The 13,571-nt window shown below is 35.6% G+C and overlaps 1 protein-coding gene across 1 annotated transcript; it reads left to right on the top strand.

The window, feature by feature from the left end:
- The first annotated feature begins 9,690 nt into the window (after positions 1 to 9,690).
- On the top strand, positions 9,691 to 11,176 carry LOC131437943 (SAP30-binding protein). Its single transcript, XM_058607634.1, has 2 exons — positions 9,691 to 10,204; positions 10,268 to 11,176. Exons 1-2 carry the CDS (start codon positions 10,085 to 10,087, stop codon positions 11,120 to 11,122), a joined length of 975 nt encoding a protein of 324 aa, XP_058463617.1. The 5' UTR covers positions 9,691 to 10,084; the 3' UTR covers positions 11,123 to 11,176.
- The last annotated feature ends 2,395 nt before the right edge of the window (positions 11,177 to 13,571 follow it).

Genomic DNA, 13,571 nt, shown 5'->3' with positions numbered 1-13,571 from the left:
AGCAAACACAACCACAAATTAACACAAAGAATATCGATTGGAAATGATCGGATGAGTTGTATGCGAAAATTAGTGGTACCCGATGAAAACATCAAACCAAGGGACCCAAAGAATCAAAGAATCAATCATGTATCACGATGTTGTAGTAATGGTAACTACACTAAAAATTTATTTTTTTATTTTTTTTTTGAGGAGAAATCGGCCATTGTTGAGCCAAAGATAAATAATAAAGACATCCCGAATAAAAAATATTGTAGAAAAACAATACGATTTGCTGTTACAAAACCATCCACAATTTTGCTTTGACCATTGAAAAATATTTAAATGTATTGTTATACACTATTCAATTAATTGTGAACATGCTTTTTACAATGGAATGTATAGGTTGTTAAGTATCGTAACAATTCAAATCATAAAATTTTCTCATACATGTTTTCTTGAAAAACAATCAAATGTACAGTTTGCATATTGTTTGAAACACCACCACCACAATAAATTCAATTGTAGAATCGTCGAAACAATACATTGAATGGTTGGAAATGACAACAGTCTTGTCAAGATACAATAAAATGTATTGTAACCAATAGATTTAATTGTGAATCAATTGTTTATGATGTAAAATCAATGGTTTATTTTTTACGGGATGTATGTGCCTACAATAATTTAAAAAAATTTGGTTCGTACCCAGTACTTTCTAAAATGACCGCACTCACCGCTTGGTGGAGCGCGAGATTGCATTGTTATCATTTCGATTAAAGTGTGCCATGAGTAGGGCAGAATCAAATGTCAACATTGTCACTCATTTCGATACCATAATATAAAAAGACAATTGTTAAAAATAACCAACAAGATAAGCAAAACGTTTCGCAAAACGAAAAAAACGGAAAAGCACGAAAAATGGGCATCCAAAGCCAGGTCATCATGCTCATTTCTTCCATATACTCGTCAACCGTAGATTTTGATTTTTAACATTTATGCAATCTACTCTGACTTTTTCGTAATACATAATGGAACGTCGGAAGCTTTCCGAGCTACCTTTATTTCCAACGTGAAAAGTATACAATGTAACTCCCATTTAACTGCTATAATTCTTATCTGCTACAATACACGAGAGAGTGTTAACTGATTACATCAAAACAAACAAAATATTAAGTGTACCATAAAATCTCAATATATAAGCGGCCCTTACACGAGTCATTAAAAATGTCATTACTAAAAAATAATATCATTTTAATGATCGTGTAATGGTGCACTAATGACGAAATTTCTAACAAATTTGAAATACATCGTTACTTAGTCATCATTTAAAATGACATTTTTAATGCTCGTGTAAGGGCCGTTATACAAATGAGCTAACGAATCGAAAGGTTCTCACGGTTTGACATTTGTGTTATAAAAGTGATGATGGGAACTCAACAGTGCAACCAGTTTATCTCCATTGTTGCCAGTTTGATGGAGGACCGTAGATGTGCGCTAGAGATGGTCGGGTATAGAAATTCTTATACCCGAACCCGACCCGTACCCGAGTGATCAGCAAAAAAATTTACCCATACCCGATTAAAAATTTAAAAAATTACCCGTACCCGATCAACAATAAAAAAAATTACTCGTACCCTATAAAAAATTAAAAAATCTACCCGTACCCGATTAAAAATTATAGTATTCAATTTTGGGTAGGTATGGTTTTTACGAAACAGTGCTATTTTTTATTCTATTCTTTAGAACTACAAGTAACCGTCATTATCTTGACACACAAATAAAAATTCACATTCGAATCACTTTAAAAATCACGTGAAATGGTTCCAAATGTCAAATTGAATATTATACGTGACGAAAATGAATGTTATGCGAACATCCCCTAAAATGAATAGAGTATCATCAGTTCGTTTACGTCAATTGACCAAATATCAAACAATGTACGTGTATTCCCGGTGTGAAAAATTCAATTTTGAAAATGGTGAACAGTGAATCCTTCAAGTGGTTACAATTTTTTACTACAAAGCAAAATGAATTATGATATTTATATAAATTAATCTGTCAACTATACCCGTTTTGTAAGCTTCACAAACCCACACCCACGATGTTAACGGTAGCTGGTGGTTTTCACAGCCATTGAACTTCTGTGCCACCTCCGGTGGAACCCTCAACGAGTGAACACGGTGAAAATTTGAGTGTTTCGCGAGAAAAGATTTTCACCCGTACTTTTGCGACTCCACATTGTCACGTATCGAGATTTTCACTTGTAGTCCAGTGAAAAGAAACGAAAATCATCTGGCAATATAGGCCAACATGCTGTGCCATCAATCGGTGTCATTTCAAGTGAGGTGACACCACCCAGAGATGAAAAATAAGAACAACTTCTATGCAGATTTTCTGAAATGAATGTTCATGTTTTTATGGTTAGAATCCTAATGATTTATACGAAAATTTGAGAAAATCTCCAATCAATATTTAAAATAACAGTTTTCTGGTATCTGAATGTGATATGAGTGCTAGGGTAACAGAGGTATTTTGGCCCACTTTAGGATTGATTTTATTTTGGCCCACTTTGAATAAATATCCACCAAATGTTGTAATATCTTTGAAAAACCCTTCCGCAATAGGTAATTTAATATGTTTACCTTCAAATTTATGTAACATGAGTTACTTCACATCAATTAAATCCGATAAAATCGACAAAGTTTGTTAGGTGGGCCAAAATATATGAAGTGGCCAAAATACCTCTGTTACCCTACACTACATTTTATATATGAATCAAATAATTTTTACTGGATTGTGCATTAAACAGCTTTAAAAACATCCATTAAAACCTACGTGAAAATTAGGGTCTAACCGCAACATCTTAGAGCTAAGGTAGTGTGCCTTATCAAATATGTTATAAAAAAGTAGGGTGGAAAATATTCACATAACTTTTCACGTAACTTTGATGTGATCGTTTTTTTTAATGAAGAAAAGAAATGTTTTTTTCTGAAAAAAGATGCCAGTTGTCAGGTCTGGTCCTAGGCGTGAATGTCAAAACCCCGTCAATCAATTTGTTTATTTTTCGGAAGAACTGTTTTGCAATAAACAATTCTCCTCAACGTGTAAACATATTTATGTGAAGTACAGATGGTCGGATAATCGATCAGAAAAAAAAATTTACCCGGTCTTCAAAAACTCGCGCTTTATTCAAAACATTGTCGATTTTAACTATACAAATAAACTATTACAAAAAATCGTAAATCGTCAACTCTAAAAAGTTGGTCGTCTTTGACAGATATACATTTGTTGATCTTTTCAATGAACAATGAAATAACACTTGTCACTAAGGAATTTTACCAGTTAAAACTGCATTTACCCGCAATTCACCAGCCGATTAGTTTTTTCTTTTGGCTCTAATGCTAGTTAATTTCAATACAACAGACAGTGAAGGGGTTAAAACCACTATCCAGTATTCTGGCAGAGATGCCAGGTTAAATTTTGGGCGTCTGCGTACGCTCCTATGTGGAATCAATATTTAAAAGTATGACGAGAAAAACTAAACAAAAACCCTACAGTATTAGCAAAAGTCATTAAATTGATCGATTGTTTATAAAAACTGCGACAATCTGGAAAAAAAGTCTGCTTAATTGCAAAGTCTGCTAACAAACGAAACTGCAAATTTTCATACCAATCTGCAAACCTGGCATCTGTGGTTCTGACGCTCATTATTTCGCTATTCTGCGACAATTCCGTCTCATTCTATGTACAGCTGAAAACCACCATATAGTCTGATTTGTGTATTGAGGTTTCTATGCCCGGTGAAAAATGAACGGCGACCCTAGTGAAAAATGCGTGGCCAATATATTTCCTGAATTTCGTTTCAACAAAATGTTTATTATCGGACGGTCAGCAATCAATTGAACTATCGAACTGATTAACGAACGTTCAGCTGTTTAAAATTCGTTACAAAATTACCAAATTCTGCGAAATTTTCAAAGCGTGTATAAAACAACAGTAATTATTACGAGATACAAATTTCATTCTATGCAGTCTGAAAACAATGATATTTTTTCTCATATAACTCATGTTTTCATTTTTCATTACTAAAAGATTATTCAAAAAAGTTTCTTTGAATTTTGGATCAGATTAAAAAAGTTTGGGCATACATTAGCGTACATCAAATTATGATGGTATTGATGGTTCTTAGTTTTGATTTCATAGCATTTAACTCTCATTTCTAGTTTTGAAAAGTGAGTACTGAGTTTGGCATCACCGTAGCGAGCTACATCGGTGAGTGTATGCTTAAACCACATAGCTTCCAACACAACCCAGATTTTCGATATTGTATTTGTTGGTACTCAAAACGAGCACGAGCACTAATGTACAAAAACAAAAGTCGAACCGTAGCGTGATGTATACCATAAACGATTGAATTTCATGTCTCAAGCTAAACACAACTGGCTACTGAATCGAATGCGTTTTTCAGCATACGAGAACATGTCTTGAGAATTGGATTGAAATGACATCGATTCGAAGGTTGGCCGCCCATGGCAACTCTGTTGGATGGGGAATACAGGAGAGACAGTTTCATAAGAATCTGATTCAATTTGTTGAAACACATCATATCACGACTCACAAATAGTCTTTCAGTTACAGACTTTTCAAATTTCCGCGACCTTTTTTTTGCTCGCTAAGTCAGTTTTGCGTATCACTTGATACAGAAACTGCTGCCAGCAAGACATACTTGCTGACTGAAGATTATTTTTCGGATCTATAGACTTTTTCCACCCAGTCTGTAGATATTTGAAATTTTTACCTGGCATCTCTGTTACCCAGTTACTCAACTCGCTCAGCAATGATGATGAAATACGGAGTTGATTATTGCCAGCCCTGCTTGACTAGAGTGCCTATAACCAGAATGACGACAGCTGTTCGTTTGGTATGACAGTTTCCAGTTCCAAATGAACAAACGACCTGTCAATTACAATGCAACGCTAACGTCACTGCCAACATTTCGGATTAATTGCTTTGAATTGTTGCCAACTCTGGTTATATGCACTCTAGCCTTGACTAATACTAATGCTTTTAAGAAACCACCGCATTCTCCGTGTGCTCATCCAAAGGATGAGACAGAAAAAACATGAATGTAAATCCAATGGATTTGATAATATTCTAGAAAAGTCCTGTCGATTTATCCAATTGAACTATAGCTGTATTAAGTAATAAATTTGAGTAAATTCATGCATATGTTTCACATTTGTGTACTTTTTTAGTATTTTCAAACCTTAGTAGTTTATTGTACCGATTTGTAATAAGAAATAAATTATCCTCGTGGATGATGTAGAGTTAGGATAAAATAATATAGTTTATCTATTCGAAAAACTGAATGGAGCTGGACTATTCATAAATCCAATATACAAAAGAAGAAATGAGTTGTGTACATATATTTTACATTTAACAAAACGTACGATGGATCACAATGTATTGCTGCTATATTTGGTACGATAAAAGTACGGATGTGTAATGTCAGAGACATAACTGAAGGTCGTGAATACGAATAAAACTGACACGATTTCTTTATACTTTCGAATTCGAATTGATAGTTGATCGATTGTGTGAATTGTGAAACTTTCCCCCTTTTCATTACTAGAATTTTAAACGATTTTTAACGTTGATTATCTCATTTCGGATTTTCATATTTCATTGAAAAAAACTATCAAGATGCTGTACAGGATTCATTTCTGCATTTTAGAAGGACCAAATTGTGAAATTCGATACGTTATTTAGCTCAGCTCGGAACATTTTTTTCGAACGATTTTCACACAGCGAAAAGTGCACAAGGCAAATCAAATTATTTTGGATTTTCACTAAACTGATGATTTTGCAAAGAAATATTCTTAATAGTTCTTTAGATAACATTTAGAGCCATTAGAACGACTGATTTTATATAATGTTGTCCTTTTTTCGTTTTCTTTCTCTCCGATGCAAACGACCAGAAGCTCATGCAATCGCTCTTGTTTGAGTTGAAACTAGCTTTGCGTACAAACCGCAACACATCCGCTCGCAATGCCAAGTTTAACCACGCAGAAGATGCGCTCTCCGATGCCGCTGTTTGAATGCGTCTTCTCACTCCGACGTCTGCTTCCACCCAACGCACAAAAAGAAATGATCGATTTTCGACCACTATTCCCCTTTCATAACGTTCAGTTGAAGATATGTGCCTGACCACCTCAAAATCGTCGCCTTGCGCGAAAAACCCAAGCGAAAGTAAAGAGTTTTCCGAGTTGTTTTCAAATTTTGAGAAAACTTAATTTTGAGTTGTTTGTGGTTATCTCACACTGTTCAAAATATCAACCTAAATTCCTGATCATATTTTTTTATGAAATAGTGAAAGAATTATGTTGCTGCCATTACAAGTCGAGATATTCACGATTGAGTTCTGCCCATTCTTCCATATGAAAAGTAAAGTAAGTCGTATTCACGACAAAATAGATGTTTTGTTCCATAGAAGATGGATCTACTCTAACTGTGCATAAGAATAATCCAATTGAGCTGACGCGAATTCGCTCATTTATTGCATTATGTAATTGGAGCTTTATTAAATAAAGTCATACAAAACTTTCCTACAAAGATAATAGATATAGTGAATTCATGTCAGATGGTATAATAGAAGTTATTTATATTTATTTTATATACCTGCGCCATAAAAAAATGAGGTTACCACAACACAAATTTCTTAAATATAATTTGAACTGTACCAGTTGCTATTTCCAATTATGCGGCTTACAATCGATGCACGAAATGCGATAGATTACATAGCACCTCAATTGCATTAGAATGGAACCCAAATTGCACATTTTTTTGGTTCCTGTGAATGAATTTAGTCAGAGCAGGGGTATAAGCATTGATTAAGTTAAAAACTAAAAACATGAGCTTCGTGGAACGATTCAATTTTTGGATACGAATTCGATAAACTCAAAAGAGAAAAATTAAGGGAAGCATATCCTGTAAATGGGGGTTTACGTTCCTTCATTTCGAGCGTGTATGAAAAATGACTATGGATAGCCTAATCACAGACTAACAGACAGGACACTCAAATTAGATACTTCGATCATTTTAACGGTCATTTCGAATATTCCTTTATTTGGGACAGTACTCACATGTGTCATGATGGCGCCACGTTACCCTATCAAAAACATCCTGTCTGTCATCTAGACTGTATTTATTTTTTCATTTACCAACAGAGTTGCCATTCATACAGAATTACGTGTAATGTATTGATTTGTTTACGTCCATGCGAATTTCATGCAGGATACAGATTTAATAAATATTGCCAAAACTATATACATAATTGTGCCTACTTCTAATCCTCCAACGGAATACAAAATCGAACCCGTTTTGTTACAATATTTACTTGCTTCTGGTCTACCGCCACTTAATTTCGGGTGAAAACTACCAACACAATAAAAAATAGTCTTGATGAACAACGTTGAGTCAAATAAATGGTTATCTTCGCGAAAAAGTTAAATGTATTATCAACGTAATCCAATAATTTATTGTGTCGATTCATTCTCAAATATGTTGATGAAATCAGGCATCCCTGCAAGCAGCTGATCGGTGTTGACAAATGAGGGGAAACCAACTAGTAAAAAAAACTTTCACATAACACAAGGGGTGTACCGATAGTAAATAGTTCGCGCATTACAATATAGGTGGAACTAGTGCATCACGAAAAATTATTTTAAAAAAAAAATTTACTCATACTGTCATGTCTGTTAGTCTGTGGCCTAATCATCAATTTTTAAGTAGTTAGGCTGCTACAGTGCAAATTTATGTCAAAATATCGAATTGTTCCTCAGATATGGTTGCTCAAAGTGGGGTAACTAGTCGAACTAGTGTGCACGATTGCTAAAGAACAGGCGTTTATATAATTTCCTATATCTATAATTTTATATTTTAATTTAAATAGGAAGACATAGAACAAGTAGATAATTTATTTATCTATAATTGTTTTATTCCATCTAACTGTAGTCTACATGAAACATAACCTAATTTTATCATCGTTAAATGTAATCCAAAATGTTAAACTTAGCATTCCTATGAGCTAATGTAGTTCTTCAGTAGCAATTGTCTTGATTAAAAATCAAAATCATAATCATAAACAAGTAAATTGTGATGGAACTGCGAATGAAACGATACAAAGTTATTGTAGCATATGAATTTTTTTAAATCTGTTAAAGTAGCTCACATATGTGTTTGCGAGGAAATATTACGGAACAGTCTGCCTCGGAGAACCGCAAGACATTTTTTATGACCATCATTCACAGACTAACAGACATGACAGTATGAATAAATTCTTATAAAAATAATTTTTCGTGATGCACTAGTTCCACCTATATTGTACTGCGCGAACTATTTACTATCTGTACACCCCTTGTGTTAAGTAAAATTTTTTTTACTAGTTGGTTTCCCCTCGTTTGTCAACACCGATCAGCTGCTTGCAGGGATGCCTGATTTCATCAAAATATTTGAAAATGAATCGTCACAACAAATTATTGCATTACGTTGATAATATATTTAACTTTTTCGCGATGTTGGAAGGTAACCATTTATTTGACTCAACGTTGCTCATCTAGATTATTTTTTATTGTGTTGGTAATTTTCACCCGAAATTAAATGACGGCAGACCAGAAGCAAGTAAATATTGTAACAAAACGGGTTCGATTTTGTATTGCGTTGGAGGATGAGAAGTAGGCACAATTATGTATATAGTTTTGGCAATATGTATTAAATCTGTATCTTGTATGAAATTCGCATGGGCGTATACAAATCAATAAATTACAGGTAATTCTGTATGAATGGCAACTCTGTTGGTAAATGAAAAAAATAAACACAGTCTAGATGACAGACAGGATGTTTTTGATAGGGTAACGTGGCGCCTACATGACACATGTGAGTACTGTCCCAAATAAAGGAATATTCGAAATGACCGTTAAAATGATTGAAGAATCTAATTTGAGTGTCCTGTCTGTTAGTCTGTGCATCATTCCTCGTCGTTTTACGCGATGCCCTCCGAAGCTACAAAAGTCCCATAAAGCCACAGCCACTGTAGTAGAGCCGTCAAATCCGTCAAACCAGCCTCAGAAGCTGCCTCATTGCGCTGTCACCCGTTATCGTACCGATGAAATATTATATGCCTTTCAATTTAATAGTTCGGCAATCAAAAAACATAAAAAGGACCATATCAATCCCGTTCGCCCAGCAGACGGTCGGTCATATCACACTTTTGCATTAGACATTGCACTATTCTAGCTATCAATAGAACAATGTCGTCACTAATTCAGCTGTTTGCTAAAAGCGCAGTTTTTCAATCTGTCTACTGAAAAACAAAAAGATATCGCTATATGATATTTCCATGTATGACGTGAAGTAAGAACAGCTGGACTCCATTGTGTTTTTTTTTCTATTTCATGTGTCGTTTTCAAATTAAATTGAAAAATTTTTCATGCGACAGAACACCCATATATCATATCACTTGACATCAGCGCTAATGTGAACATACTATTAGATTATTGAACGGATTCACAAGGTTATGAGGATAGTACTCAAAATGAAGTACTTTTCCAGCTCCGTGTACTTTTTAACGAATGGTTTTAACGAAGGGTTACCCTCGGTTGTTACCAATTCAACGTCTGTCATTGTTGGATCGCGATGTCAAACAGTGATACAAGGTTTACAGATTTGTCTGTAGATATTCTTTTAAAAAATATTATTTATTCTTGAAGCTGCAACTATTTGTCTACTTTTCATTTTTTATCGTTCGAATGTTTTTGCTTGATAAAATGTATTACTGCTTTTTATCCGATGATGCAGATTTGAAGACAAACATTAGAAAAGGTGTTAAGTGCAAATGACGTTTCTCTTTGTCTGCTTTCTCTTTCGATCATTACACATTTTGTATTAAAATTCAACTTGGCATCCCTGCAGCTGAATAAATTTGGGCAAACAAATATCTAACAATACACTTTTTCGTATGATCGAATTAGTGTTTTTAGTCATTTTGTTCAATGTAAATGTTATTAGATTCTAGTTTTGCCACTATCTTTTGTTTGATCAGCAAATTATGAGTGGAAAAAATTCCGCTCTCGCCTCGCTAACGGCCACATACACCGATTCCGAGAATGAAGACGATCAAGAATCCGGAAACGAATCACTGCATTCGGATGGAAGTTCTTCATCTCATGTAAGCTCATGTATTGTTATAATATATTCTATAATAAAACTAAAATTATTCTTTCACTGACAGGGTCGCGTTCGTTCACGTCAACAAACGCCGTTACGTGAACAGTCGGAAAGATCAGACACACCGTCTGAAGGAGCTACAAATGCGACTAAATCAAATGCCCCGCCATCGGCAGAACTATCCAGATCTAATGAATCGACAATGTCTCGCCAGAAAGCCCTTCGATTAGTTAGTTACTTCGATGACACGGTGGTTTCAGACGATGAAAATGCATCACCAAATCGGGAACGCGATCAGACTATGGATATATCGGATGAGGATACTCCAGCAACTGATTCAAAATCACCTAAAAAAATAGATCGCTCAAAGTTATATGGATTTTCACTACCGCCAGAATCAAAGGGTAAATGTTCGGTAGAACTGCAGGAAAAGATTGCTACTCTGTACGAGAAAATGCGAAACTCAAATATGGATACTAATAAAATCATTCAAGAACGAAAGGAATTCCGTAATCCAAGTATTTACGAGAAGCTGATACAGTTCTGCGATATAAATGAACTAGGCACCAATTATTCACCAGATATTTTTGATCCTTCTCAGTGGGGTAAAGATTCGTATTACGAGGAGCTTGCAAAAGCACAGAAAATCGAAATGGAAAAGGTCGAAAAAGCTAGAAAGGAAAACGCTAAAACCGAAATTCAAACTGGAGTGAAAAAAATGGATACGGACGATTCTAAAAAACGAAAATCGAAATGGGATCAGCCTGGGGTTTTTGGAGTCGCTCCCGGTACAGTGACCACGGCTGGCGTGTTAAAAGCTGCTGCCATCATTACGCAAACTTTGACGACGACGGCCACTGGTACGAAAGGGACTGTAATATCGGCATTCGGTTCTCTGCCAAAGAAACCTAAAGTGTAGTAATTTTGATCTTAGCTTGTAGGATTTTCAAAATAAATAGCACAAAAACGTAAACTTCGACTTCTTGGTTTGTAAATCACAATATACCATAGCGGATAACCTGGTGCCAAGCAAGTTCCATTCAAGTAGCTGAATTGCATCTATTAGTAGAATCAATTTACTGTTACTGTTCCTAGTTTGAAGTAAACCGTTATTGTTTTTTAAAACATTAGAGTTGGTGAAATTTAAATGTAGACTGGTGCTATGTCACGAAACCACTCGGTCTAATCCTCGATGATTGATCTAGTCTACTCGACTAAGAGTTTTCCGACGAATGAAGTTAATAATAGGTTATTACACCAGCAACATCGAAGAAACGCCAATAGAAATATAGATCCATGTTCCCCGTTTTTATCCGTTAAATAGGGATGGTACTCGGAAGGCAAAGTATCGATACCTAGGGTATCGGGACACCGACTTTTTGGGTATCGATACAAGGTATCAAAAGGGAATAAAGTATCGATACCTCTAAGTATCAATTGATACTTGCGCAGTAATCATTTCGAAATAAAATAAAATTGTCGACTGTGGTGTTATTTTATGATAGAAAGGTGAGAAAGGTTTTTCCATAAATTTATTGTGCCACCAGTATACCAGTATAGCACATATTGCTTGCCACATAGATTGCACTTCGCCTTTCGCGACTTTTGGTTCACGTCAAAGAATTTCCGCAAGCCACTTTGTGTTGAAGCCATGATTATTTCACATTTCATTTATTTTCCCAAATATTTTCATGTCATAACCGTTATGTCGATACACGGATACTACACTAAAAGCCAATATTTTTTAGCCAAAGCACTCCTATTGAATATTTAGGGATTTTGTTGGTTTGAGCAAAAGTCCATATTTTGTTTCTGTTTCTTCGCGTTTCGCCTTCGAATCATCAGTGCTTAGATAGCGGTTTAAATTGAACTGCTAGACGCGAGATGACAGTTCAGTTTTTTCGCGCATGTATTGATATGACGTGGGCTAGCTGTCGTTGAAATTTGTTCTCGATAATCTTGCGTCGTCTCACAGGCGCACTGAGAGAGAGAGAGAGTGAGTGTGAAAAATTATATGATTGAATCCTCTGAGAGTATGGGCTCTATGCGCGTGTTTTGGTGATGGTTTTCTCTCATTGCACTCTCAGTGCACTTGTGGGACAAAGCGAGATTGTAGCGAACGAAGTTCAACGACGGCTAGTCCACGTCAAACCAATCCATGCACGAACCTAGCACTTCGTCGAAGCCGAAGAATAAAAATGTTCCATTGGGGACGGGTATAGTCAAGTTTTTCACGCAGCCCACCTGGGTTCGATTCCCAACACCGCACATAGGTTTAGAATAAATACTAAAGCATTAAAATTCGTACAGCAAAGAAGAATCATCACCTTCAAATTCCTCAAACAAGACGGGACAAGGCTATAATCTGATTCCACAACATGAGGTGTTTCTTAATCTCATCTTAAAAATTCAACTTACAACCTTGGAAGAACGTTGTTGAGGGGCGCAGAAGCAGCTTTCTTTTCTAGAGCTAGGAGATTATTCGTCGCGAAAAAACCATCAGTTTGTTGAGGAAAAAATACTAGAAGAACTGCCATTCTCTTTTTGAATTTTCGCTAAACGACAGCTAGAGGGCTGCTTTTGCGTTTTTCAGCGGTGGCAGTTTTATTGGAATTATTTCTTGTTTTTTCTGAATGCATTTGGATTACCTTCACAAATAAACACTACTAGTCGGGTGGAATGCGGATTAGGAAGGATTATAAACACTAAGAATTATATAGCACACGAAAGCGAATATAAATAAGAATACAATTATATAGATATGAATACAACTATTATTTTCAAGAAAATAAAGTAGAATGACAATAAAAGATTTGATGACCAACATGCGGGCCACCCGCCGGGTCTCTGTGACCTGGGGGTGTTTCCCGCGGACCCATTGAAACGTATAATCGTCATCTGGAAGACACTAGTGTCATATTTAATCCACCGACCATTGCCGATCGCCAGCTGCAGACTGAATCTGCCAGCAAATCGACCATTGCGACTGGAATTCGCCACTACCCTAATGATAATACCCAAGTTTTAAGTTAGTCGTTAATTAAAATTAGAAAATTCCCTTGGCATCTTAGGGCTTAAGCAGTATGCCTTTGAATATGTTACTATTGAATAAAAAAAACAAAAGATACCTACGAAACACAGTTGAATACAACCACAAGATAAAACAAGATATAAATTATGACCAACGGTAAGAAACCCAACATAAATAAATAATCAAAAGTTTTTGGTAATAATATAATTTCCTAATATTGAAAGAGGCGTTCATATGGCGTGCATGTGTTAATTCGGCCTGATTCAAAGTAATAACGGGTCAGTTGTCAGTTCCCAGTAAATCCGAGCATCGGACGCATCGTGCACGAAAGCTTTTG

The sequence above is a fragment of the Malaya genurostris genome, chromosome 3 (assembly GCF_030247185.1).
Source record: "Malaya genurostris strain Urasoe2022 chromosome 3, Malgen_1.1, whole genome shotgun sequence".
In the NCBI taxonomy this organism is placed as follows: domain Eukaryota; kingdom Metazoa; phylum Arthropoda; class Insecta; order Diptera; family Culicidae; genus Malaya; species Malaya genurostris.
This window is presented reverse-complemented; position numbering and strand designations above follow the sequence as displayed.